A 26,810-nucleotide genomic window follows, 5' to 3' on the forward strand; every position below is an offset into this window, starting at 1 on the left:
TCAAGATGGCGGAAAATCTATCCTGGCGCCTATATGGGGAGATGCGTCTTGACCCAAGGAATCCAGGGAAAAAAGAATTTTAATTTTCCGATCTACGGTTCAAGAGTTACGGGGCAAAACGTAAAGTGGGCCGTTATAGCGCCACCATGAGGCCGAGTGATGTAATTATTTTTCGATTCATTCTTAAAATCATTATGAATCTCCTCTCCGAGGTTTGAAACTGTAGCTCCTATGGTTTACGAGAGAAAAATACTTGAAAGTGATTTCTTGCATTGTCCCATTATAAGTCAATGGGGACAATTAAGCGTCGTTTTTTGCCGATTACGTCGGCATGGTAAGGCGGATCGGAACGAAAGGTAATAGCACACCATTCCCGGCCGAGCCGCACATTTTGATGTATATATTGCGCGAGTGGCGTAAATGGTGCGGCACTAGTTACGCGCCGACGTTTAGGCTACATACAGACAGACACGGACGGAGACAGACAGACCCACACACACGGCCACGTATAGGGAGCTTGTGTTCCACACAGCTCCAAAAACTGTTGAAAATGGGGAACGTATATACAGTATAGTTGGAGGGGATAGAGTGTAACAGAGCTATGTCACATTGCGTCGTTGTATACATGTTATATATACAGGGTATAAAGTGGCAAACGGCAGCAATTCTTTGCGGTCACTTTGGGACAAATAGCAGCATCTTAGGTCAGCTCTGTTTATATGTGCAGTGAGTCTAGAGGTTTACTCGGGACACTCAGTGGTAGTAGCCCTTAGGGTGGTTGTATTCCATTGGCTAAACCTTCTTTTATCACAACAGTTGCACAAAACGTGCTGCTGTGTTCGCACATTGTTGTATTTATCACAGTCGGTATGGGAGTTTTTTGTTGTTGGTCATTCATTGCTTTTCAAACTCACTTTGGTTGTGTGTAATAATCTGTGGGAAGTGTGTGTATCTCTGATGTCTTGGTATAGCGGGCAGCTCTTACTCAATGCACACTCAGCCATGACTCAGGGGAAAGAGGGCAGACGTGGAAGTCATGTGGTGTCTCCCACACTCACATGCTTCCAGAGAGCCCGGAGCTCATGTTCTGTAGAGAGTATGTTCTGTTCTCCTAAAACAACTGATAACTTGAAGGACTGTGGTGGTGCATATTGTCGCTAGTCAGGCGGAAACCACGTATCGCAGTATTTATCATCTTTTTGAAAAAAAAAAATTCTCCATGAATGAATATCCTATTATTTTATACTTATCTTTTTGATAGTTTTACAACATTTTAATATATCATTCCCAAAATAGGGACAGATGCCAGTTTGAAAGTGGTTACGTCTGTCTGTGGGTTTTTATATACCTCTCCTGTGACCAATGCGGTGTGGTTAAACCTGTCAGGATCAACCTCCACCAGCATAGGTCCCAGAGTCACTGAATCACTAAGCCTCTCCACCACGGCAAGGTCACAGCAAAAGGAGAGGATATTTAACCCATTAAAAGTGTTAGAAAGAGCGTGTGATGAGATAATACGCTCTTTAGCCTACTGAACATTGGATCCATTGGAACAAAGGTTATTCATTTTCCCATTTCCTGAAAATAAATGTTATTTTTTGGACATAATGTTTGTACCACTAACAGCAGTGGTTTTCAACCAATGGTCTGGTTTCCTTGAGGGGGTTCCAGGTGGTCCCCAGCTAAATGATGGAGAGTTGGTAACCAAATGGACACTTATAGATCTTTTAACTCTTGAGAGCTTAAATTAGTTAAATTATTGTTAAACATCTGCATTACTTAATTTACAAGAAGTCTACACAAATAGAAAATTGTTGTTTTGATCGACCTTTTGCTTGGTACCAACATCAATACAGCATGGAATTGTGGACAAAATCTTTATCCAATGATTTATCCAATTCTTAGTTTTGGGTTTGAGAGGCTAAATCTCATCAAATGTTGGTACGTGGCTCAAATGCGGAATAAAAATGGACCTTGATGTGAAAAAGGTTCAACACCACCACTGACCTGCAGTGATGACGCTGTGACATTTCAGAACCAACAGTGTGATAGGAAAGGGCCGTTGGATTGTTGAACAGAAACCTGAGTTTTCACATTTTAGTGGAAAGGGTGACATTTCACATGTTTTCATGAGTCATTGTTTAAAAAAAACAAAAAGGGAAACAGTTCTTTTTTGCACTAATGCTGCTTATGCTTAGTCACGTTAGAATAAAGTTCAGAATGCGTTAGAGAGTCAGTGCTTGCTCTCTTGGTGATCTAAGTACACCACAAAGATATACAAAAATTAAAAAAGATACTTGTTAGAAATATTTAGAAGGTGGTCCAAATATTAGAAGTGATTTTCGTGGTATTAAGAAAGGAATAAGAAAACGTCACAGAAAATGTTTATTTAAATTGCCCACACACAATATTTTTAATAATTCTTTTCTTATTCTATCTGTGTTTTTGTGGTATTTTAGGCAGGCAGTGGGCAGATATTCCTCCCTCCCTCCTTCCCCTGGACCCTGTAGCCTGCGCTCATGATGGCCGGGCAAGATACAGACCTCCTGGAAGGTAAGAGCTTATGATAACAGAAATGTGAGAGCCGAACCGCTGACACTCCCTTAGGTCATGCAGGGATGGAGGTACAGTACTGGAACTGTACAGCAGTGGTTCTCAACCTTTTCAGGCTGTGACCCCCCCCCAAAATAATCATATTTTAACTGGGGACCCCCACCACCCTGACATGCATTTTTCATTACAATAATTGCAATAATTAATGCGACAAATACAAAAAAGTGTTATTGAACTCAAGTCTCCAAAGTGTGAGTAATCAATAGAAAGAAAGTTTTGGGGGTGAACCTTTGAACTAAGTATGTAGAAAAAAAGGATTTGATTGATTAAAGGAGTAGTTCACCCCCAAAATGACTTTATTTTTATTGATTACTCACGCCATTTTTTTATTTGTCACATTCCTAAGACAAAAAATACATACCCATCCGGAATCAATGGTGGTACATTTATTGTAATTAATTAATTGTCTTAGGAATGTGTCAAAAAACTAAATATATTATTCAACTCAAGTCTCCATGGTGTGAGTAATCAATAGAAATAAAGTCATTTTGGGGGTGAACTACTAAATACTTTATTAGACACTGACAGAAATGTACAAAATAAATAAAAATGGATTTCATTCAGAGATGGGCACAATAGATATATGCAGGTTATATTAGCCATGATTCCTTATTTATATTATTGGATAGGGAGATTGCGACAATAAATCTTTTTTCTTCTTTCAGTTCTCCTCTTTTTTTAGAAACAGGAAGTTGAGTTGAGAAATATAAAGGAATTTAAGGTCATTCTTAGAGATCAGTGGATTGTAGAGACCGTAGTGAAAAAGAAGGCGAGATGAATGGACACTCCAGACTAAGTGAGTAGTGCATGTTACCGTTTGTAGTTTGAAGATGAAATAATTCTTAATACGTGTCGTGTATATTGGAGGCTGAACCTTTGCTAAATTGAGTAAAATCTGTCTTGTCCTACACTCATAAATAAGGCTGTTGCATTTCTACCTTAATGTGGCTCAAAACCGTGTGGTTTTTGTTTCGGTCTTTGACTTCGTTTAGAACAGGTAACAATAGTCGTGCAGATCCACAAACCAAAATGCGACAGTTGCCGGATCAAAGGATCACAATCGTAGAAGGAACAAAGGAGATCTGCTTAGTGTAGCTCCCTTACGTGCAAATCTATTGTCCAACCAAAAAAATGCTCTGACTCTGAAGAAGCACATGGGGTTGAAACACCTTTTTTCTCTCCCATTGTTTTTGGATTTACACTTAATGCCATATTGTGCGGACCACTGTTGTTATTTTAGGCCTACTCTCCTTAAAGTCAGTCATGTTCAGACGTTCAGTTAGTTTAGTTTAGTTTAGTTTAGTTTGAAAAGTCATAACACAAGTTAGAACAATGTGAGGATATGACACAATTAAGTCCAGGACTTAATTCCATTGTGGCTAACCGCGCATCACCAGACCTTCCACGGCGGAGGAAAGCTTGGTACTTAAAAAAAAAGAAAACTGTGCTCCCGTTCATTGGTTCCGGTTTTGTGTCACATTGTTTTAGTTCAGTCTCACTAGTCGCGCTACAAGTTAGAATAAAAGATGAACATACCAGACAATTATTATACCAAATGAAACGATTATACCAATTTAAACCAATTATAAACTACAAGGGGAATCATTTTGGTGGTGCACGGCACCGGTGGTTACGGCCGCCTGTTGATATAAAGTTATTTCCGCTCCAGAAACTTGGAAATGGCATTGATCTCAGGCTACCATTGTGGTCCTCTTACACATCACAAGTACACCCTCCTAACATGACAATTTACAACAATGTACAATTTACATTAAATAAACAAATTATTTCAGACAAAACCAATTTCATTTAACTGACCTAAGGTCCCATTTTCCCTTTTCTCCTTCCTCATGTTCTTAGAAGATCCTCCCCAGGATAAAGGGGTCATCCAGACCACCCAATACAGCACCATCTCCCCCCCAGCGTCTCCTGTGGTCGAGGATGAACCCTTCTCCACCTACTTTGAGGAGAAAGTACCCATTCCAGAAGATGCCCACCAGGTACTAAAAACCATAATGTGCCTATTATATGTGTCTTACGTTACATCTACAACAGTGTAAACACAGCAAAGCTCATGATCCATAGGTCATTTGAGGTCACTTCGGTCCAAAGAGTTCAACATTTTTAATCCCTGTCCAAGTAGTCTCGGCAAGTAATGGAAACGGGCATTCATTCATTTCTGCTAAGCAGCAAGCTAAACATGCTTATATGATTTTTATTTATATAATGATAAATGTGTGCGATGTGAGACTGAAACGGAAGTGACGAGGGGGCTTCACTTCCGCTTCATCTCGCACTCATTTCTATTCCTGTTATTTTTATTATTATTATTATTATTATTTTTATTATTTATTTGACCAAATCGCAGAGGCAACAATCTGGCCACGCAAGACTACTGTCCAAGTGGATCAGATTTGGATTTTGGTTTTATAATAATATACAAAACTTTGATATCGTATCTGTGATCATAGAAGGATCTCAGGCAAACATAATGTTAATTATCCACTCGGATAAGGATTAAACATTTTGAACTCTTGGGCCACCATACGAGTTTCAACGTTGGGACTGTGAAAACACAAACCATTCAAAGAAGATTTAGTGTCTCCCTGCTGCCTGATTCATGATAGTCTGTGTCTGTCATTCGCTTTAAACATGGACGTAAAAGTATAATATGCACTATTCAGGTGGGGTTACATTAATAGCTTATAATATATGTGGTCTGTCGGTCAGTTATCGTATTTACAAAATAAGATATACTTTTTAGCTACTCACCAGTCGCCACTAAAATATCAACTGCAATATGGAATTGTATATTAAAAGTGTGTGTCTTTGGTTCAGATGTTTAGTTTCCGTAAGCTGTGGGCGTTCACAGGACCAGGGTTTCTCATGAGCATCGCCTACCTGGACCCAGGAAACATAGAGTCTGACCTGCAATCTGGAGCTAAAGCAGGCTTTAAGGTCAGTCCTAGAAGAACTACTCTGGAATGTAGTAATACCACAGCACAATGTAGAAATACTGTATTCAAAAAATGTACTTGAGTAAACATAGCAAAACTTCAATCAAATCTATATACCGTAGACATGTTTGTTTTTTTGTTTTTGTTTTTTCAAATTGATTAGTACATTTTGCATTTGATTTCAAACAAAATGTTGGTCAAAACATGGATAATTGGAGGTATACTGTCGTAACTCTGGTATCGGTTGGCCTCTACAGCCACTGTGCGAGTGACTGGTATTGTGATTCTCTCCCTCTCTACTCAGGGCCACCATCATAATGCTCTCTCTCTCTCCGCCTCTCACAGCTCCTATGGGTGCTACTCGGGGCCACCATCATCGGGCTTCTCTTACAGAGGCTGGCTGCCCGCCTGGGTGTCGTCACCGGCATGCACCTAGCTGAAGTTTGCAACCGGCAATATCCTACTGTGAGATTTACCTTCTTTTATAATTACCCAGTGGTTTATAGGTCATTCTCAGTGCTTCTCAAAGTTATTCAAGTCAAGGACCCCCAAATGAATATGTATTTGGCCACGGACGCCCATCTGGAAATGTTTTGTGCCAGTGACCCCCAAGGGAGTAGATATGTGTTAACACTCAGTCCAGGGACCCCTGGGGGAAAACTACTGTCCTAGCTGACATGGGAACGACTTGTTACACTTTTAAAAACAAAGATTAGCATTATTTTGATCACGATTCAGCCAGCCATTCCCATTTGAAGTTTAATAAGGCTTTTGCCAACACTGCTTGGCTCTCTGTGCTTTGTGCTTAGTCTGCACTTTCCTAGAGATGGAGCACAATGCTTGCACAGTAGAGGAAACTCTAGACACCGACCCCTTTAACACCTACATAAAAATGTGTCCGCTTCCATGGTCCAGACCATAATGTCATTTTGATATATTGTTTCTTGTTTCACTTGTACAATTCACTCTCACATGGGCCAAGATCAAGCAGCCCAGAATTTACCAAACAAAGATGATATAATGTTTGGAAATGCCGTTTAATTAATTGTTATGAAATTAATACAGCGAAATGAAATGTCTGTGCTCCTGTTTCTTTGTCTGTCTTTGCCTCTTACCCTTCACTTCCCCCTGGTGGAATTATATGCCTACTTATGCAATTTGTAAGACCACAGTCTACTTATGCAATTTGTAAGACCACAGTCTAGACATTAACATCCAGCTTTTCATGTATTGTGGCACCTTAGAACACCTGTCAAAACAAAACATTTAACCCATTTAGGCCTGAACACATTATGATGCAATATTTTATGCTTTAAATATAAGAAAATAGCAGATATACAAGCTCACAGCGCAGCACCGAGTGCCGCGCTGCGAGCTTGTAGATCTGCTATTTTTGAAAAAGTCGTGAAAATGTGTGCAAATCTTTGAATATATATGTATTTTCAAAGCGAACGTTTGTAACTCAAATTTTGCTTCTGGGTGGTCCCTGGAACTAGATTTTTTGAAATGGGGGTCCGTGGCTAAATAATTATCATTTTGGGGGGCCTTCACATGAAAAGGTTTGAGAACCACTGACATAGTAGTCTCTCAAGAACAGACTAACTGAGCTCCAGTGAAGTGAAAAGGACCTTTTCTTTGACGATGGCTGGCCAGATTGCTGACATAGAAACATAGGTTTTTTTCAAAAGTCTTAGAAGGATTCAAAAGACACTTATAGAATCGGGTCAAAATTCTAATTTTCACGATTTTTCAAAAATAGCAGATCTACAAGCTTGCAGCGCGGCACTCGGTGCCGCGCTGTGAGCTTGTATATCTGCTATTTTTTTATATTTAAAGCATAAAATATTGCGTCATAATGTGTTCAGGCCTAATATAGAGGTCTTATACAGTATATACATAGGTCTTCAATGTTTCTCAAGCCAAGGACCCCTTAGTTGAGACAGAGATGAAGCAGTTTGTGTTGCGGTTAAAACTTTTTGTAGATTTCATAGCTTCATAGACTTGTTTGACAGCACTGTCAATCAGTGTTGTGTAGCGTTGTGTTGGATTCATGTTAATGTGTATTTTCAGACAGTTAACCACTTAAACCCTCAATCGTTAGAAAGCTTGTACTTGGTCTGCTCTTTTTTCCCTCTTCACCAAACCTCTTCCAAATGGTCCTCCGAAAATAGTCGATCTACAAGCTCACAACGCCTCCTCGCATGAGGCATTGTGTGAGCTTGTAGATCTGCTTTTTTCGGCTAATGTTCCTAATGCTAGCGTTCAAGTGGTTGGTTAATGTAAAAATAAATTTAAAAAGAAAGTCCTTATCCCTTTCACTGACGCAAGGCATGAGACGAGAGGCTTTCACACGCCACCCAAACGAACCACATTATCATCTGTATGATTACAAACAATAACGATATCTTGAAGCTGCGTGAGATAAATTTGTATTACTTGGATGCTTTGTAATCATTTATTACAGTTTTGAGAATTAAACTTGATTAATTTATTGTCCTCTCTCTCTCAGGTTCCACGTATTATCCTCTGGCTCATGGTTGAACTGGCCATCATTGGTTCAGACATGCAGGAGGTCATTGGCTGTGCCATAGCCTTCAATCTGCTTTCAGTGGGCAGGTAGTTGTACACACATCTACCCTGCTTGTACTGAACTTTGTTTCTGGGATTAATATTGGAAAGTTCTGAAATTGTACATTATTAGAGACAATATGGGTGTTTAATTAATGTCTGTCTCCTCTCAGGATACCACTGTGGGCAGGTGTTCTCATCACCATCATCGACACATTTGTGTTCCTTTTTCTAGATAAGTATGGTACGTGATCTTTTTCCTAGACAAGTATGGTACGTGATTCAAGTGTGGTTCGTGATTCTGCAATGAATGCAAGGTGTGATCAAAGCGCTCTAAGACTATATAGCAGCCATTATTTGTCTTTTTTTATCGCTACCACTTTCAACCTGGCGGCATCCCTAGTTTGGGCAAGTCGTTCGTTATAGGCTTTTAAGAGCCCGACGTTTTAAGATGATTGAGTTCCACTATCTGATTACAATGTGAAACAATCAACCAATTTCATATCACTTGCATAGATCCCTCAATCAAATCACAACCTCTTTCTAAAAGATCTAATAAGTGATTCGACCGCTATAGATACATCATCAAGTCTTCTTGGAACGTTTCGATCTGCCCTCGTAATAATACCGCCATTAGCATCAGTTTGTCGCTGCTTAGAAATGTCTTCTCTACAGCATGTCCAGCATCATTGTATTCCTTTCCTTATAGGTCTAAGGAAACTTGAAGCTTTCTTTGGCTTTCTCATCACCATAATGGCAGTTAGTTTTGGTTATGAGGTAAGTGGTACATCCATTAAAACAAGTTACAATTGTGTTGTGTTTGTTGTGGTGTTTGTTGAGAGTTTGTGTACAATTTTCTTAGTATTTGCATGGCTGTGTTCCTGCGATACTCATCTCCTTCTCTTTCTGGGAGTACTGTAGTTCACTGCATACTGGTGGTGTGTCTGTGATTGTCTCACCTCTCCTCTGTAGGATATCAGAGTGATTCTCATGTCTTTCTGTAGTATATGAGGATGTGATTCTCATGTCTTTCTTCAGTATACCTTAAAAAAACCTGATTGAACCATACAACCCAACCCGTTCACTCAGGTCAGCTAACACAGGGATGCTGACAGTACCCTCGCTAAAAGCTCCAGGACAACGATCCACTTGTCCACTAGACTCTTCCCCCTCCTGGCCCCCAAACTGTGGAATAAACTCCCTGTCGCACTTTAGAACGACAGACTCGCTCCCTAGCTTCCGTCCGTGGTCTGCTACTATAAACAGGGGCGTCACACCAAATTCTGGGCCCTTGGGTACAAGGATTCACTGCGGGCCCCCCATGTTAACTATTGAAAAATAGCAGATATACAAGCTCACAGCGCGGCACCGAGTGCCGCGCTGCGAGCTTGTAGATCTGCTATTTTTCAAAAAATCGTGAAAATGTGTGCCAAGAAACCTGTTTTCACGTCAGTGATGCTCAAACCTTTTCATGTGAAGGACCCCCCCATCTCAAAATATTTAGTTCCAGGGACCCCCCCAGAAGCAAAATTTTAGTTACAAATGTTCACTTAAAAAAATACATATATTCAAAGATTTGCGCACATTTTCACGACTTTTCAAAAAATAGCAGATCTACAAGCTCGCAGCGCTTGTATATCTGCTATTTTTCAATAGCTAAAGTTACTAGGGCCCCTCCACCTTGGGCCCTAGTAACTCAGTCCCACTTTCCTACCCCTTGTGACGCCCTGACTGTAAATGCCTAAACTGTAAACTGTGATTGTTCCGATCTCTCTGCAGTATGTCCTGGTGGCCCCAGACCAGGGAGAGCTGCTGAAGGGAATGTTTCTTCCGTACTGTGAGGGCTGTACTTCTGTCCAGCTGGTGCAGGCAGTGGGCATCGTGGGCGCTGTCATCATGCCCCATAACATCTACCTGCACTCTGCCCTTGTCAAGGTGAGGGGAATCAAGTTGAACTCCTTTATTTATTTTTATGATTAAACTAGGGCTGGGATGCGATTAAAAATTTTAATCTAATTAATTACAGGCTCTGTGATTAATTAATCGCAATTAATCGCATTTTAATCGCACATCGATATATGACCTGAGAAGCATTTTTTTTGAGCGGTGGTCACACCGTCTCCATAGCGTGGCCGTGTGTGTAGGTATGTTTGTTTGTTTGTATGTGGGTCTGTATGTAGCCTCAAGCCTGTGGTGTAGTACCTTTTCTGACCACACATGTTCAGGGAGGGGCGCTGTTGTTCAGGCCACACACACACACACACACACACACACACACGGGGGGGGGGGGACCACCGCTCAGTTCACACGGGTGTGATTTTTTCAAGTAAAACACATTTTGTTGTACGAGTGAATCAACGAGTGAGTTTTTTAAATCTAAATTTTGCATCCACTGGGCCAAGCAAAGCGCTCTGATCGGCTACTTCTCCCTTTGCGTTTGTTGTCTCTTCTTGGTTGGTGCATCGCTATGATCGGTATGCCCGAAACTGAAGGTTCTGTGGTGCAAAAACTGAGTGCGATTAAAATGCGTTAATCTTTTTAATCGTGTTAATTTTCTGTAATTAATTAATCGCAATGAATCAGTTAAAGTCCCAGCCTTAGATTAAACTTAATTGTGTTTCAGTGTTAATTTTAGCAAAAAATGTCAAGAATTTAATTTAGTTTTAGTCATATTTTAGTCATCTGAAAGTTTTAGCTTTGGTCTAGTTTTAGTAGCTACTCACCGATATCATAAGACTTTAGCCGACTAAAGCTACAGTTTATTTTGTCAAAGCTGCGGGTGACTGATCTCACGCGGGTCTTCTAGTGTGGAAAATAATAACAACGCCGGCCGCGATAATCCAGTGCAGAGATATAGCCAGTTGACTGCGGCTTGTTTTTGCCCAAAATGAGCACAAATAGTCCGGGAGCCAAATGGTGATTTTTGGCTGAACGTGGAATCGGCTGATAAAGTTTTTTTCTCAACTGATTCTTGTAGCTTGGGGTCACCTCTTAAGGATTCAAGACGATGACCAGCGATATCCATTGAGCATTTTTTATTATTAACCCCTTAATGCCTGAAACACAAGAAATCCACACAGGAGGAAAATACCCAGAAAAAGATTTTTTCTGGGTATTTAAGGAGGATCTGAGGGGTCCAACTAGGGGTTTGTCATGATGCTGAATCCATTGCAGGCATTTGTTTTGCACAAAAAACATTCTGTGGGCTAGAAATGGCCTCAGAAAAGAATACACGTATGGGTGAGTATTCATGTTAGTCTGAGGCCTTAGGGTTTTTTTTCTCGTGCTAATCAGTCTAAAAGTGCAAAGTTTTGCACAGATGTAGCTCAGGGCATGCTCTAATGATTTAGCTAGGGTGCCCGAGTCTGCGACATTCGGGGTCGCCACAGCGGCCAAATCAAGTTGGGCTCCCATCGACTTTAGTGATGAAAAGTGATGAGTCAGAGTTTTGTGGGTGCTGTGGTGACCCCGAAGGTCGCCGACTCGGGCGCCCTAGCTAAATCATTAGAGCATGCCCTGAGCTACATCTGTGCAAAATTTTGCACTTTTAGACTGATTAGCACGAGAAAAAAAAACCTAAGGCCTCCGACTAACATGAATACTCACCCATACGTGTATTGTTTTCTGAGGCCATTTCTAGCCCACGGAATGTTTTTTGTGCAAAACAAATGCCTGCAATGGATTCAGCATCATGACAAACCCCTAGTTAGACCCCTCAGATCCTCCTTAAATACCCAGAAAAAAAATATTTTTCTGGGTATTTTCCTCCTGGGTTGATTTCTTGTGTTTCAGGCATTAAGGGGTTAATAATAAAAAAATGCTCAATGGATATCACTGGTCATCATCTTGAATCCAACTCTCCCAACGCTTTGAACGTTCACGTTCGCCCGATTTCGCAAGACCTCTCCGCCAATACGGCGCTCGTTCGGTTCGTTCGTCTGATGACTGTAAGCTGATGAGGGGTCGCGCGGCCGTCTACTGTAAACACATTTTCCGCGGTGATGGTGTAAAAAATCCATTATGCGTTGTATCAACGGAGAACAATTCACTTCCTTGTTGATTTCCTCTGGCTGTAAGGCTCTGTGGCCAGTGACTGGTCTTCTTCTTCTTCAACACATAACAGGCAAATTCACATTCATTCTCGCATGACGCCGCCCTCTGCTGCCTGGCAGACCAAAGTGCACTATTGCACAACCCAAAAAAATAAAAATAAATAAATAAATGTCTGTCTGTCTATCTACTATAACGTCGCAAAGGTAAGCCGCTTTTTGATGGCACCAGACCCAATAAATAAATAAATAATCTGGCAGTAGGAGAGTTAAGAGGTGACCCCAAGCTACAAGAATCAGTTGAGAAAAAAACTTTATCAGCCGATTCCACGTTCACCCCCACGGCTCCCGGACTAAAAGCAGCAGAGAATCTTTTGAGGGGTTTAGTTTTTTGTTTCTTGGAAACAGAAATAAACCATCTTAGTTTGGTTCAGATCACGTGACTTCTGGCTGCTCTCGACTCCGGTGCTGCTGGGATCATTCACAGAATGTGGACAAGCGCCCTCTATCCTTACATGGCCAAATAAGTCATTTTGAGGGTGAACTACTCCTTTTAAGTGTGTTTTATCCTCTTGCCTCCTAGTCTCGGCAAATAGACCGCAATGACAAGCAGGAAGTGAAAGAGGCCAACAAGTACTACTTCATCGAGTCCACCGTCGCTCTCTTCATCTCCTTCCTCATCAACGTGTTCGTTGTAGCTGTGTTCGCTGAAGCTTTCTACAATAAAACCAACATGGAAGTGGTGGGTGTCTACCGTTGTGCTTTTAAGTTATTCAACCCCCTCTGAAAATTAGGTTTATTAGTGTAGCCAGCCACTGTTCCTTTGACTTAGAACCATACTTTTTGGAACATTCAATGTTTTTGCAATTGTTTTATATCCTTTTCCTTTTTTGTTCAGCAATAATCTCTTCTCTGAACTTTTCTGACCATTCCTTAGACTTGGGTTGGCCATCTGATGCAACTATTTAATCCCTTGATTAGTTGATTGCAGTTGATTACAGATGTTTTCAGGTGTAATTAAGAGTTGAATAATTGAAAGTGAAAGTGGCATTGAAAGTGGCATTTAGCATTGAATTTGGAAAAACATACACATACATTGTTCTTGTATGATTATTTATTTCGTTCAGTTGACACTTTTGAATTTAGCCAATAAACCAGATTTGAAGAGGGGGGTTGAACATTTTGGGATATAATTACTGTATCATTGTAATTGCTGTTTAGGCTTGGGATATCCATAATTAAACACTTGTGCCCTATTTTATGACATTATTGTACAATGGAGTTGAGCGCTGGAAACGGCCACAGCGTACAAGCTTACAACGTGTTGAATTGTGATGCATTGTGAGCTCGTAAATGGTACATTTGTTAAATTAAATGTTTTTCTGAAATCTTTCAGAAAGTATTCAGGTCATCTGATAATTGTTTGTTACATTTATTTGCAGAACGCAGAGTGCAATAAAACAGGCAGCGCTCACACGGACCTGTTTCCTCTCAACAATGATACGTTAGCGGTGGACATCTACAAAGGGGTAAATATGCACAGCACCTTAAATACACATAATCGACTGTTTTTTTTGTCTGAGGTGGGGTCAAGTATCCGAGATTGATTATAATGCGCAAATATATCAGTAATATGTGTCATATCTGCCATGTGCAACTTCAAAGCCTACAAGCCAGACAGAAATGTAATTGTCAACGACAAAAACACAATTAATTAATTGCAATCATTTGAGTTACAATTAATCGTCATGTAAAATGTCATAATCGTGTCTGGGTTGTTTACAGGGAGTGGTGCTGGGCTGTTTCTTCATTAATTAACTCATTTTCTCTGGATTGTTTATATTGAGTGGTGCTGGGCTGTTTCTTCATTAATTAACTCATTTTCTCTGGATTGTTTATATTGAGTGGTGCTGGGCTGTTTCTTCATTAATTAACTCATTTTCTCTGGGTTGTTTTCAGGGAGTGGTGCTGGGCTGTTTCTTCATTAATTAACTCATTTTCTCTGGGTGTTTACAGGGAGTGGTGCTGGGTTGTTTCTTCATTAATTAACTCATTTTCTCTGGTTGTTTACAGGGAGTGGTGCTGGGCTGTTTCTTCATTAATTAACTCATTTTCTCTGGGTGTTTACAGGGAGTGGTGCTGGGCTGTTTCTTCATTAATTAACTCATTTTCTCTGGGTGTTTACAGGGAGTGGTGCTGGGTTGTTTCTTAACTAACTCATTTTCTCTGGGTGTTTACAGGGAGTGGTGCTGGGCTGTTTCTTCATTAACTCATTTTCTCTGGGTTGTTTACAGGGAGTGGTGCTGGGCTGTTTCTTCATTAACTCATTTTCTCTGGGTTGTTTACAGGGAGTGGTGCTGGGCTGTTTCTTCATTAACTCATTTTCTCTGGGTGTTTACAGGGAGTGATGTTGGGTTGTTTCTTCATTAATTAACTCATTTTCTCTGGGTGTTTACAGGGAGTGGTGCTGGGCTGTTTCTTTGGCCCCGCAGCGCTCTACATCTGGGCCATAGGCATCCTGGCTGCTGGGCAGAGCTCCACCATGACTGGCACGTACTCTGGACAGTTTGTCATGGAGGTACGACAGTAAAGCCCAGATTTTAGACTTACAGTTATTTTGAGATGGAAGTAATTTGGGTTGCTACTCATCCCTGCACCGTTTACCTACATAGACCTTTTCTACATAGACTACATAGACTTTTACACAACCCATGAAGACTTAAAATTCATGGAGATTTTTTTAGTTTTTGTTGCATTCCTGAGGCAATAATTTGATGACCAGCAGAGACTCAATTAGGTCTCCTCCAGGTGGGTCCAGTCATGAGCCACCCTGTCATCAAAGTGTCAGGAATAGACAAAAACGAAACAAATCTCCAGGAATTCAATTCAAGACTTGTAATTATTAGAAAATAAGTCATTTTTCTAAATGCCTTTTTAAGAAAGCACGTTTGTTGCGTTACTATTATCTACATACTGTAGATCTACATACTGTAGATAATTCTGCTAGCACATTTAATAGTACATTTTTCCTTTTGTTTCTCAGGGGTTTCTGAACCTGCGTTGGTCCCGTTTCGCCCGCGTGGTGCTGACCCGCTCCATCGCCATCGTGCCCACCCTGCTGGTGGCCATCTTCCAGGACGTGCAGCACCTGACCGGCATGAACGACTTCCTCAACGTGCTCCAGAGCATGCAGGTGAGACAGAGCTTCATACTTAGACCATTAACACTTCCGGTGCCAGTTACGTCCAGGAATGTGATAGGAATTACGGCGGTGCAGCACCATGGCACCGTTATCACGTCCAGGGATGTGTTAGCTGGTTACCATGGTAACCAGGTAAACAGGCCCTGTGGCGGCGGCTGGTGAGTGAAACAACTTCATATCCCATGATGCAACTCGGCCGCCATCATCAGGAAGCGTGTAATCTCCATAGGCTCCTATTCATTGCTGCTGCAAAGAAACGGCTTTGTCTATTCCAAAAAAGCTTAGATCGCCGAGAAACGCTTTTTTTCACAACAACACTTGGCCGCGACGGTTGGCCGTGGTTAGAATTTTTCATTTCCGTGTGAAGTAAACATACGGATCGCCATTACAACATTGTGAATTTCCGAAGGCTCTTAACTGTTCTGCTGCCCTTGACGATCCTCACCGTCATTAAAACCGGTTACTACACGACGCCATTGACAGCGCTCACCGTCAATCTTACTGTATTTACAGTAAATGTATTAATACTTACAGTATGTAGCTCCGGTCGCGGCCGCATCGGTAATGTCCGCGATTTGTTTAAAACGCACGTTGGGCGTGCACGCTAAGTGAAGCTCCTCCATGTTAAGTCAATGGAGAGGCCCATAAAGAGACTTCATTTACTCCAAATAAGACTTTATATCCCATAGCACAGCTCCAAACAACAACAACAAGACAAGCCTTGCGGCCGCCATGACACACTGTCACATGACACATGTCATGTGACTAGATGACGTAATCGTTGATGTCATTCAGCAGTCCGTGTGTGTACACACATTCCAGGCATGCCTTACACAATAACAGCGTGTGCTAATGGGCGGATCTGCGTGGCGTCAACGAAAAGTTAACCCTTCATACCCTGCAGCACTAATTGTGTTAAGAATAAAGCGCAGTGAAGGGCGGTACTCTGTAGCCAAATAATTACGGTTAAAAACGGTTTTCAGAAAAACGTATGTTTCTATATCAGTGGTGCTCAAAGTTTTTAATGTCAAGGACCCCTAGTGTTATATGTATTTGACCACGTTAACTCTTCCACTGCTTATGACTAGTTTGATGAGTTATAGTTATGTGTCCACTCTGCTTATGACGAGTTTGACGAGTTTGAAAAAAAAGAAAGAAAAAAAAAATATATATATATATTTTTTTTAAATATTTTTGGACCCCATTAAATCTAGTGAACATGATTTCAATCGCGATTTTGCATGTTCCACCCCCATACAACCCCATCTTTCATACAGGGCAGCCATCTTTGCTTACATAACATGTAAAACATAATGGCTATTATCTCAAGAATGCCTGAACGGATTTCCAATCAGATTTTTTTGTTTGAAAGCTGTGAACAAACTGCACAAACATGGTGCATGATCTGTGCATGGGCATGCATGATCTGTGCACTATAAATTACATGTCTATGGAGACTGGAGACTTCTGGCGGGGAGATCCCAAAGAAGGCATATTCAAAATGGCAGTAGATGAGTTAATGTAGTAAAGAATCCCATCACATATATATGTGGCGGCCCCCCTGTAGTAACTCTGAGGACCCCCTAGGGGTCCCGGACCTGGAGCTTCACCTTTTTTTCTTTTTCGTCACGGGAAATAAATATATTACGCTATGAAGCCCCAGGAAAATCAATGTGCCAAATCTGTCTTTCTATTGCTGAGAGCCTGTTCTTGTTTTAAGTTGCTTAACTTGTCATGTTTAATGTGATTGTGTCAGGCACTACATATTTCACTGGGTGAGTTCGTTCAGATTAAACAGCCTCATCCAGTAAGTGGACACACGTTTGCCAAGCTTATAAAAACAGACACAACACAGCCAGTGTTCTGGGATGTTGCTCGTTTTGTAATTTGTTTCCTCGGGTGTGCAAAATGTTTAATTAGTACCCCCTTTCCTACGCTGTTGCCTCCATAAAACTGTATTGACTAACGTTAGAGTTTCTCTCTCTCTCTCTCACTCGCTCTCTCTCTCTCTCTCTCTCTCTCTCTCTCTCTCACTCACTCTGTTTTGGAACGAGCATAAATTCTGCTGTCTAATTGCACCGACGGAGAAGTGAAGTCGAGCGGGAAAAAAGTCCTTTGTTAGTTCATCGTTACTGAAGCACTGCCTGAAAAAGCAGCACATTCACATCCAATTCAGGAAATTAAACGTCCAGTTACCAGCTCTTCCAACATACTGTAGACTAGATCAAAGCTATGATGAAAGTGTCCCTGCTCATTATCCCACACTCACCTTTGTTTTATTTACCAATTTAGTGAGTGGTTTTTATTTTCCTTTTAAATGTGTCATTTGTGTTGCAGACTTGCAGTCAGCTGTATTGATTATTTATTTTCTCATTCAACAGCTGCCGTTTGCTTTGATCCCGATCTTGACCTTCACCAGTCTGACGTCCATCATGAGTGAATTTGCAAATGGATTGTAAGTGAAATGGCAACGATTCAGCTGATTTAGAACCCCTTGTATTCTCCTGAACATGTGCAGTTACTCAGGGTGTTATACACATTTATTTTCTGTGTGAAAACCCAGAACTTAAGGACACAGTTGTGCATAAAGTTTTGAAATATTTATGGTTTCTGTGGAAAACCTGCTAAATAATTGTTATACTGTACTATCAAGGATTGATATCATATGATAACTTATGAAACGTGACATTCTGCATAATGAGTACTTTTACTTTTGGTACTTTTAAATATTTTGTACTTTTATTCAAGTCAAATTTGATTTCCGGACTGTTACCTTTTTCTACATTGCAGTATTGATACTATTACTTAAAAATGTGAGTACTTTTTCCACCACTGATCATATGTGGCCCATGCATCTCATGCAGGTTCTGGAAGATCTCCGGGGGCGTGGTCATCCTGGTGGTGTGTGCCATCAACATGTACTTTGTGGTGGATTACGTTCAGAACCTGAACACTGTGCCACTGTACGTTGTCGCCGCCCTGCTGTCTATCGCCTACCTGTGCTTTGTGGGCTACCTGGTGAGAAAATCATCATCATCAACATCATCGTCATAATAGACTCTTATTAATACAGTTGAGGGGCAGGCACACATTTTCTAGCTGACATACAGAACATAATACTCAGCAATAAATAACAATGAATCAGGTAGCCCCTGGAGATTTATTTTACTAAATTTAAACATCCATGATTTATTAACTGCACAATGATGTTCCGCCAACATCGTTTGTGTACGACTTATGACTAAAGATGTAAACACACATATTTTATGACACTGGTATGGTTTTACTTCATTTTTATCCAGTCCATTCATGAATGTCCATCATTGTTAGTGGTGTTGGGTTCTATATTCAGCCCACATTTTCTAGGAATAGAGTCTCTTGCGATCATAAGTTACAAGTTAGTTTCTCCATTACAAATAGCTCCTCCACAATGCTCAGCCACTGCTTACAAATGATACGGTCCTTTTAAGCCTTCCTTTTAAAAATAAATGCACACGCGAGACTACATTGATTTTTTTAGACTTAGTTTGATTGCATATTTTGCGGGCATTGTTGACCTCTTCTTCTGTCCTCTTCTCTCTCTCTTGTTCTTCAGTCGTGGCATTGTCTGGTTGCCTTGGGGGTGACGTGTCTGGACTGTGGCAGCAGGGTAAGCACCACTAGCCCTGCTCTGTTAGTCCAGGAACCGTATGAGTACGACTCCTAAAAAGACTGTAAACCCACCCTGCGGAGACACTGAGCCCTGCTTAGATAGGAGGGGGGGTTGGGGGGTGGGGGTGTGACAGGACTGTGGAGTCCCCAAGCATATTGTCTGTAATGCTGGGTATCTTAGAAGAGGAAGGGAAGTCCACACACTGTGTCTTAGCTCCCAGTAGAATCTTTTTTAATTAAAGTTCACAACTCAGAGTAGTTGTGAACTCCTCCTCCTTGACTTGGAAAAGAGACGGCTTTAGTAGTTTGGGCGTCTAGTAGGGATGCCTCCCGAGCGTCTCCCTAGGGAGGTCCTCGCTGCACGTCCCACTGGGAGGAAGAGACCCTGTGGCAGACCAAGGATCTCAACACTGGCCTGGGAACGCCTCGGGATCTCCCAGGAGGAGGTGGATAATGTTGCTCAGGAGAGGGAAGTCTGGAGCTCTCTGCTGAAACGGTTGCCCCTGCGACCCGACTCCGGATAAGCGGTTGAAAATGGATGGATGGATGGATGGACGTTTCCACTAGGGATGTCCTTGTTGAAACGTGAGTCCGTTTCAACTCGGGGAAAAAAAAGAAGAAAAAAAAAGTAATATCGGAAAATATCGGTATTGGTTTTTATGCGTGCTATTTTACAGACTAAACAGAACTCTACAGCAGAAGAATCAACTTGTTTATTTTACTGTCTGTTGCGCACCTGTTAGGTCTGAACTAGATGTTATATTGATATTATAGCTATTTTATTTTATTAGATATGTGCTATAGTTTACTTTTGGTGAATAAAGCCTGGATATATCGGTATGGGTTGATCGGAATTGGCCCACGACGCACCTACACGCCAGACTTGTCAATGTCTCCATGTGCTGTCAACGCATTTGACGCGTTTGATTGGGTTTTATATTAAACTGTAGCTTACTGTATGGGGCAGCCGTGGCTAAAGAGAAACACTCCCAGAATGCAAAGGGAGATAACGTGATCAGGAAGTCTGGAGATTCACAAAAGTGGATTAATATCATAATCTAACTCCAGATCACGTTCATGTTTAAAACGAGCCCTTCTCTACCGGCCGTTCCAAAACACTGATGGCTGCTATTGTCATTTTTCTGTTCTGAGTGAAAGAAAATACTCTGAGCCTCTGAAATAAGGGAAAATCAATAAAATACCGTGGCACTCGGCGATTAAATAATTGTTTAATCAAGGGCATCCAATGTGTTTTAGACAATTGGATATCGGCAAAAAAGCCAATATCGAACATCCCTAGTTTCAACCCTAGCAGGTCTTCTTCAGGTCTGAGACGTTGTGACCTTTTAATACATGTTCTACTGGAAGCCCAGAGACGCGTCCGCGTTTTTCCCGATGACCTTAAGCGCAACGGTGGGGGCGCGGGGTGCTGCAAGGGAAAGGAGCGCTTCTTTTCGGTGATGACGACGGAGGCTCACCGACAGGCGATCATGAGCCACGTTTGAGACGCCGCCGAGCGAGCGCTAGCGAGTTATGGACAGAATAGTAAAGCGAAGCGCTCCCTACCTCCTTGCCCACCACTGGTCCCCGGGAAACGCCAGGTCGCCTCAGAGACACAGTGTGCAGACTTCCCTTCCTCTTCTGGTGTACGTATTTTTAGTTCAGCACCTGGACATGTTTGTTGGGGATGTGCGTGTTTCCCTTTGGACTCTTGTTTCTAAAGGCTGGGGATCAAAAACATGTTTATACATTACAAGCACCAGCAACTACTACATGGTGAAATATTTTGATGCCAACTTCATATTTGTTTTAAATTAAATAAACACTTCATTTTAGAGAAGTTCACTATTGTTGCTCATCCTCAGACAGTGCCTCTCAGTGTTATAGTCACAGCTCTGCCTGTGATTGTGTAGGTCAGGGGTCTTCAACATTTTTTTTTTCAGGCCAAGGACAGCACTATAAATGTTGAGTTGGATTCATGTTAATGTCATTGTCATAATGGGTTTTTGAACAGAAATGCTAATTGCTGTATAACAAATGTATTATTATATATTTTTTATCCACATTTTATTTGTGAATTTGCAGAATCAAAGTTGGCTATATGAAAAATATGAAATGCTTAATACAAATGTCCACAGCGTACAAATGTCCACAGTGGGCAGAAATTGAATTGACCCTCACGAATCACGCCCTGGATGTAAATATTCATTGATGATTAGACATGGATTTTCTCAGAGGGATGCAGTTGTTGTGCTTGTTATACAATATACTTTTTGTTTTGTTTTTGAGAGTATTTATCTTTTTCTTTTGTTATAATACTATTGTAATTTGCCGTCCACCTGAATCAAAAAAACTTTTGTTCCATTATATATTGTATATTATATCAAGAGAACTGCTTTCATGTTAGCTTTATATATAAATATATATATATATATATATATATATATATATATATATATATATATATATACATGGATAATGTTACATTCATACAGGGATTCAGGTCAGGTGCTACAGGTTAAGTAGGGACTGTTGAACAGATTTAATACTAAGACCTAATTTTTGTGAGTTTCTTGAGAAAATACTAATCCACACAGACAGACCCCATGATGGTGGGGGGAGGGGTGGAGAGACAAATGGATGAACGGAATTTGAGGGAAGGATTTTTTTCTTTTGTCTTTGTATTGTTGGAAATAATTATGAGCTCACTTTACAATATAGTTCTGCTATTTGAAAGAGCCCTACTGTCCCAGGAAATGCGTACAGGCTACTTCCTGTAGGAGTGTAGGTGGTAATACTGACCTTTGACCCTTGGAAGATTGTTGGACTGGGTCGTTTCCCTTCTCTCTCACTCTCTCAACCTCTCACACAATAAATACTTTGAGAGAATTAAACCATTGCAAAGGATCCAGAATCCGAGTCTGGAATCTCAACCTTGTGTCACCAACATCAATTATAATTATATATAATATATATATTTTAAATCTCAGCTGCAGCCACCCAGCGGTGCTGTCGAGCAGCCTGCGCCGCTCACTTCACATGGGTGTTATTTTTTTCTGAAACAAGAAGGACTTGACACTGACAATTGCTCCATTTGGACTGTTTTCAGAGCAGAGATCGATGTTCTGTAGTATTACTGTAGATATAAGTTAAATACATCTGCTCTTTTACACTGAATGAATGTTTATCCTTTGCTACTAAAATGCACCATGTATCCAAAATAAATGGAAAAAACATGGAGGAATGGACATTTGGTGGTGTCTCTCGTCTTAATGTCTAAAGAATTACTTGATGTTTGACGATTTCTTCTTGGGGTCATAGTTGCACGTTTGTTGGCACATTCATAATAGAATAGTTAATATAATTTAAATGTAGCATAACTGCAACTTTAGTCACTTCAAAACAATGCATTTTCCCCCCAAATGCATGGAGCAATATAATCCTGTCCTGTTGCTTTATTTGTAACGTCTTATTTATACTTGGTTGCAAATCTACAATCTCACAGGGCGTCGCACTGTGACATAATGTGAGCTTGAAGATCTGCTATTTTCAATGCGCAACACGATACGCAACCAAGTACAAATCAGAACTACTCAGTACTTTAAATTGACAATTCCCATTTTTGTTTACTTACATTGCAAGCTGTCATATTCTGTTGAAAAGGATGTCCGAGCAGTAAGTAAAAAATATTCATCTGAATAATTTTGCTCACAACACGTCAAGTCAATTATGAATCGCTGCACTGTAAAAAGCAATATTTCGTTTTGTATAACATTTAAATGCTTATGTCCTGTTTTGTTTGTTTTTTTCAATCACCAATCATGGCTTTCTTTGTTATAAAATCCTTTCTATCTAATGATGTTGATTTTTATGAACATACAAGGAATCCCTAATATCCATCAACAGTATAATATTTCCACTGTCTTTTAATTGGTAAATCATTGCAAAAGCGCAAACATTCCTTAACCTACCTACCTACAGTACATAAATTACATGGCAAAAAAAACGACCAATAATAAATTGGCTCCCAGTCAATTGATTGGCTCCAGGTTATTCATTGTAATGTCATCATAACATATAGGGTTGGGGTTAGTTAGTTAGTTAGGGTTATCTTAGTTCGTATCTTCATAGTATAGCCATACAATGGTTTCTTTGCTTGATTCAACAAAAACATAGAATTAAAGTGAGTTCTAAAATGGAGTGTTTTTCTCCCTAGAGTAGTTTTATTTGGACTTTAACCACATTTCCCCCGGCGTCCCTATTTTGGGCATGTCATTATAGGCAAGAGTTCTCAAAACCTAGCTCTAAATGCGTCATTTTATACTGGTGTGACATAGTGGAATATAGCTCTACAAGCTCATGACGGGTCCAGATGTGGAGCATTGTGAACTTATAGATATGCTGTTTTCATTGCGGGACACCGTCGTACGATGAAGTACCAATTACCAAATAGTCTTTAATACGTGGTTAAAGCTTCTTCTTAAAATGTGATAAGCTACCAGAGACATAACCTCTTCCCTGGACTGGGTCAACTGCTTATCTTAACCCATTAAGACCTGAGGAATGCCTTCAATCAGTACTTCTCACACTTTCAAAGTAAAATAATCTGCAGATCTACAAGCTCGCAGCGTGGCACGAAGTGACGTGCTTTGAGCTTGTATATCTGTTATTTTAAACACATGGAATGTTTACAGCTTCTAATATAACTCTGCTTCAAAGATCCTACATTGATTAATGCACTAAGAGTTCAAGGTGTTTAATGAATTGTGCATTTACTGATGGCATCTCACTTGTGTCTCCCTTTTTGTTTTCTTTTCAGATGCGCCTGGGACTGTCGGGTCACACTGACATTTACTTGCTGAACGACATGGACACTGACGCAATGGTTGAGAGATAGCAGCAAGTGTTTAAAAGGTGGATGTTGTTGAACAATGGCATACGAGCCTGAAAGGACTCACACAAGCCTGTTATAGAGGGAACCTTGATTGATTGAGGGTGGGACCATGGACACTAGGCCAGTAACTGTCCAGTTTTTACACGACCACCACAGTTGGATTCGACTACTGTGCACCTTCTCCTCTTGATCCCTTTGTGTGCCTATGGTTGTTTCAAGTGCCCTTACAGATCTGACTTCTAGTGAGTTTATTTCTTTTTACGTGTTTTACACATTAACTCTTTTCTTCTTTTTTGTTGATTGCCTGGCGTGATGAAAATCCATGCAGACTATCTTTAGGCTAACTTTAACCACTTGAGCCCCATATACTCTGTCACACGACAAGAATTATATAGCAGATCTGCAAACTCACAACATGTCACATTGCGATGTGTTGTGAGCTTGTTGTTCATTGGCTTTTTCGCTGTCTTCGAAGATTTAACAAAATATTGGGGGAAAAGAATGTTTCGGAACAAAAATGTTTGCCCATAATGACATGCCCAAATTAGGAACGCCAGGGTTAAAGTGGTTAAAACCATATTTCAATATGAAAACAATTCATGATTGGAAAACAAAGGGGTTCTACAGCGCACCTCAGCCCACACGGCTAGTCCGGTGCATCACAGGAGCATGGACAGAAGTGTGCAAAGGAGAGAGACTGGAGCAGCTCAGACAAATAAAGTATTTTATTTAGGTGACTCTGAGGAAGATGCAGTAGCATCGAAACATCAGTCATCCTTATCTTTGTACCAGCACCTAAATAAAATTTAAACTCACCCTAAAACCATCTCGCCTGGAACTCTCACACAGAAATCTCGCCCCTGGGGACCAAACCATCGCACTGGGGTTAGGAACACTCACCTACGAATACTCGCCCAGAACGGCGGACCGAACTTTGTCGATTTATTACAAAACATACATTAGCCACTTCCCCCCCCCCCCCCCTCCCCAGTCATAGAATTAGAGTTTCACTGAATGAGAATAATTTGCACACAGACGTGCGTGTGTGTGTGTGTGTGTGCGTGCGTGTGTGTATACACACACAAATGGCCAATACATCTTACATTGTATTTCAAGACAAAGACCTTGGAATGTACAGTATATTGCCTATTGGTTTTCAGGTATTTCTGCATTGATAATTAGCCTCTGTGAATCACCATTAGGCAATGTAGTATAGGTATTTTAGACTTCACACAGCACCTATGTTTATTATAGCCTATATTCTGCCTTTTTTTCGCTGTCTCTCTCTTTCTTTTTATTTATTTCGATCATTATTTTCTGCTTTAGGCTGCAGAGCAGGGTAAAAAGATCAACATGACACAATCATATAGAAATCAAATGAGTTGGAAACAAACATGGAAAATACCCCCTCCCCAGTCAGATACTCAATCTATTTATTACTATTTGGTGAGAATACCAAATCTCAGAGGCGAGATTTCCACCACTGTTGGGTGACATTTCCCGGGCGACTCTCCTGTGGTCCAGGGTGAGTGAGATTGTTGGCGACTCTTCTGGTATTCAAATAAAAGGTTCCAGTCTCTCTCCTTTGAACAATTCATGCTTGGAATCAGATCAAAAGGGGAAAGATATTGCATCCATTATGGTTTTGTTTGTCCTTAATAATAAGTACACAACTACAAACTGTTCCATTTTAGACAAAATGTACGTATTGCTGCTAAAGCCAGCCGAGTGTGAAAATCCAAAGATGTGTTTTACAACATTTATAAAACATGTTATGCCTTTGAGATCGACCAAGTAGATCTGAACTGAAACCAAGACGGTCAGATACCTTCCATTCTAACCATAGGTAAATAGAAAATCCAAATTAACCTTAATGAGTGTACAATATATTGTGCAACTATTACATCTACAAGGTGCTTGTATGCGGTTTGTCATACTTTTATTATGTTTTGCAATTTTATTATATGTATAATTGACTGTTTCATTACCGGGATTTAATATATGGTAATCAATGTATTAAGCATAAAATCATGCAAAGGTATTTCAGAGTTTGTGAGCAATGTGGTCAATAACTGCTTTGTATTTAAATGTTGTGTAGTTAAAAGACTGCTCACAGACATATTTATAGATTTATCACTTAGTGCATTTTCAATCAGATCCATTTATACATTTTGACTACAATAGAACAGTGGTTCAAGATGAATTAGCCTGGTGCTTTCTTCAGTACCAGGCCACAGCTTCTGGTTTCCTAGTTCTCACGCACTGTCTGTTACAGTATAGTTATTTTAATTGCCTTTTTCTCAGTCATTCCCATTTCAGTTTATCTTTTAAAAAAAGGCTTTGTGGGTCTCTGCATGTTTTAGAACGCATGGCTATAGGTGAGGATTGAGGAGGAGAGGATATTTGAATTATGTTAAGATGAGTAATTACTGTCCAAGAGAACCATAGGAGGCAGCTACTAGTCAAATAACGCTCCTGGTGCACAGTGCTATTTTCATATAACTTTAAAAAATGAAATAAATATTTATGAGTGTGAAATACCCTGGAACAACGTGAAGCCTGGACTGAAGTATAGTATGTATATGTTCCAGTCTGGAGAGAAGTGAATACTAATTAAATAGTATGTAAGTGAGTGTGACTCCTGACCAAAGCTTGTCCAGTTTCTCCCCCCTGTTATGTCTGAGGAATGCAGCAATTGTCCTTTGTTGCAGAAAGCTCTAGGATTTAGGTCAGTGTGTTGAACATTCATATCTTAGTACTACAAACTGCTCAGCCACAGTTTCATAATAATTATTGTCTCTGCCGGGTGGAAACCTCATATTATGTCCAAAACGTGTTACTTTTCAGGATTCAAATTAGCAGATAGATGAGCTCAA

At 40.5% G+C, this 26,810-nt stretch overlaps 1 protein-coding gene across 2 annotated transcripts in view; it reads left to right on the forward strand.

Annotated features, from left to right (window-relative positions):
* The window catches only part of LOC308287668 (natural resistance-associated macrophage protein 2-like), a 31,850-nt gene extending 5,592 nt beyond the window's left edge, over positions 1-26,258 (forward strand). The window contains exons 1-17 of one of the 2 annotated variants that reach the window (XM_080728904.1): positions 2,476-2,553; positions 3,279-3,409; positions 4,474-4,613; positions 5,452-5,571; positions 5,916-6,035; positions 8,080-8,186; positions 8,312-8,382; positions 8,848-8,915; positions 9,918-10,073; positions 12,771-12,929; positions 13,630-13,716; positions 14,646-14,765; positions 15,231-15,380; positions 17,771-17,844; positions 18,254-18,407; positions 18,985-19,038; positions 23,860-26,258. In XM_080728904.1, coding sequence (XP_080585030.1) covers positions 3,388-3,409; positions 4,474-4,613; positions 5,452-5,571; positions 5,916-6,035; positions 8,080-8,186; positions 8,312-8,382; positions 8,848-8,915; positions 9,918-10,073; positions 12,771-12,929; positions 13,630-13,716; positions 14,646-14,765; positions 15,231-15,380; positions 17,771-17,844; positions 18,254-18,407; positions 18,985-19,038; positions 23,860-23,937 — 1,680 coding nt within the window. In that variant the 5' untranslated portion in view covers positions 2,476-2,553; positions 3,279-3,387 and the 3' untranslated portion in view covers positions 23,938-26,258. Of the gene's footprint in view, positions 1-2,459; positions 2,554-3,278; positions 3,410-4,473; positions 4,614-5,451; positions 5,572-5,915; positions 6,036-8,079; positions 8,187-8,311; positions 8,383-8,847; positions 8,916-9,917; positions 10,074-12,770; positions 12,930-13,629; positions 13,717-14,645; positions 14,766-15,230; positions 15,381-17,770; positions 17,845-18,253; positions 18,408-18,984; positions 19,039-23,859 lie in introns of those variants that run through there. The other variant, XM_080728903.1, reaches the window with a different exon arrangement.
* Positions 26,259-26,810: the final 552 nt, after the last annotated feature.

Source organism: Nannobrachium achirus (genome assembly GCF_963921795.1).
Source record: "Nannobrachium achirus genome assembly, chromosome: 6".
NCBI classification, from domain to species: domain Eukaryota; kingdom Metazoa; phylum Chordata; class Actinopteri; order Myctophiformes; family Myctophidae; genus Nannobrachium; species Nannobrachium achirus.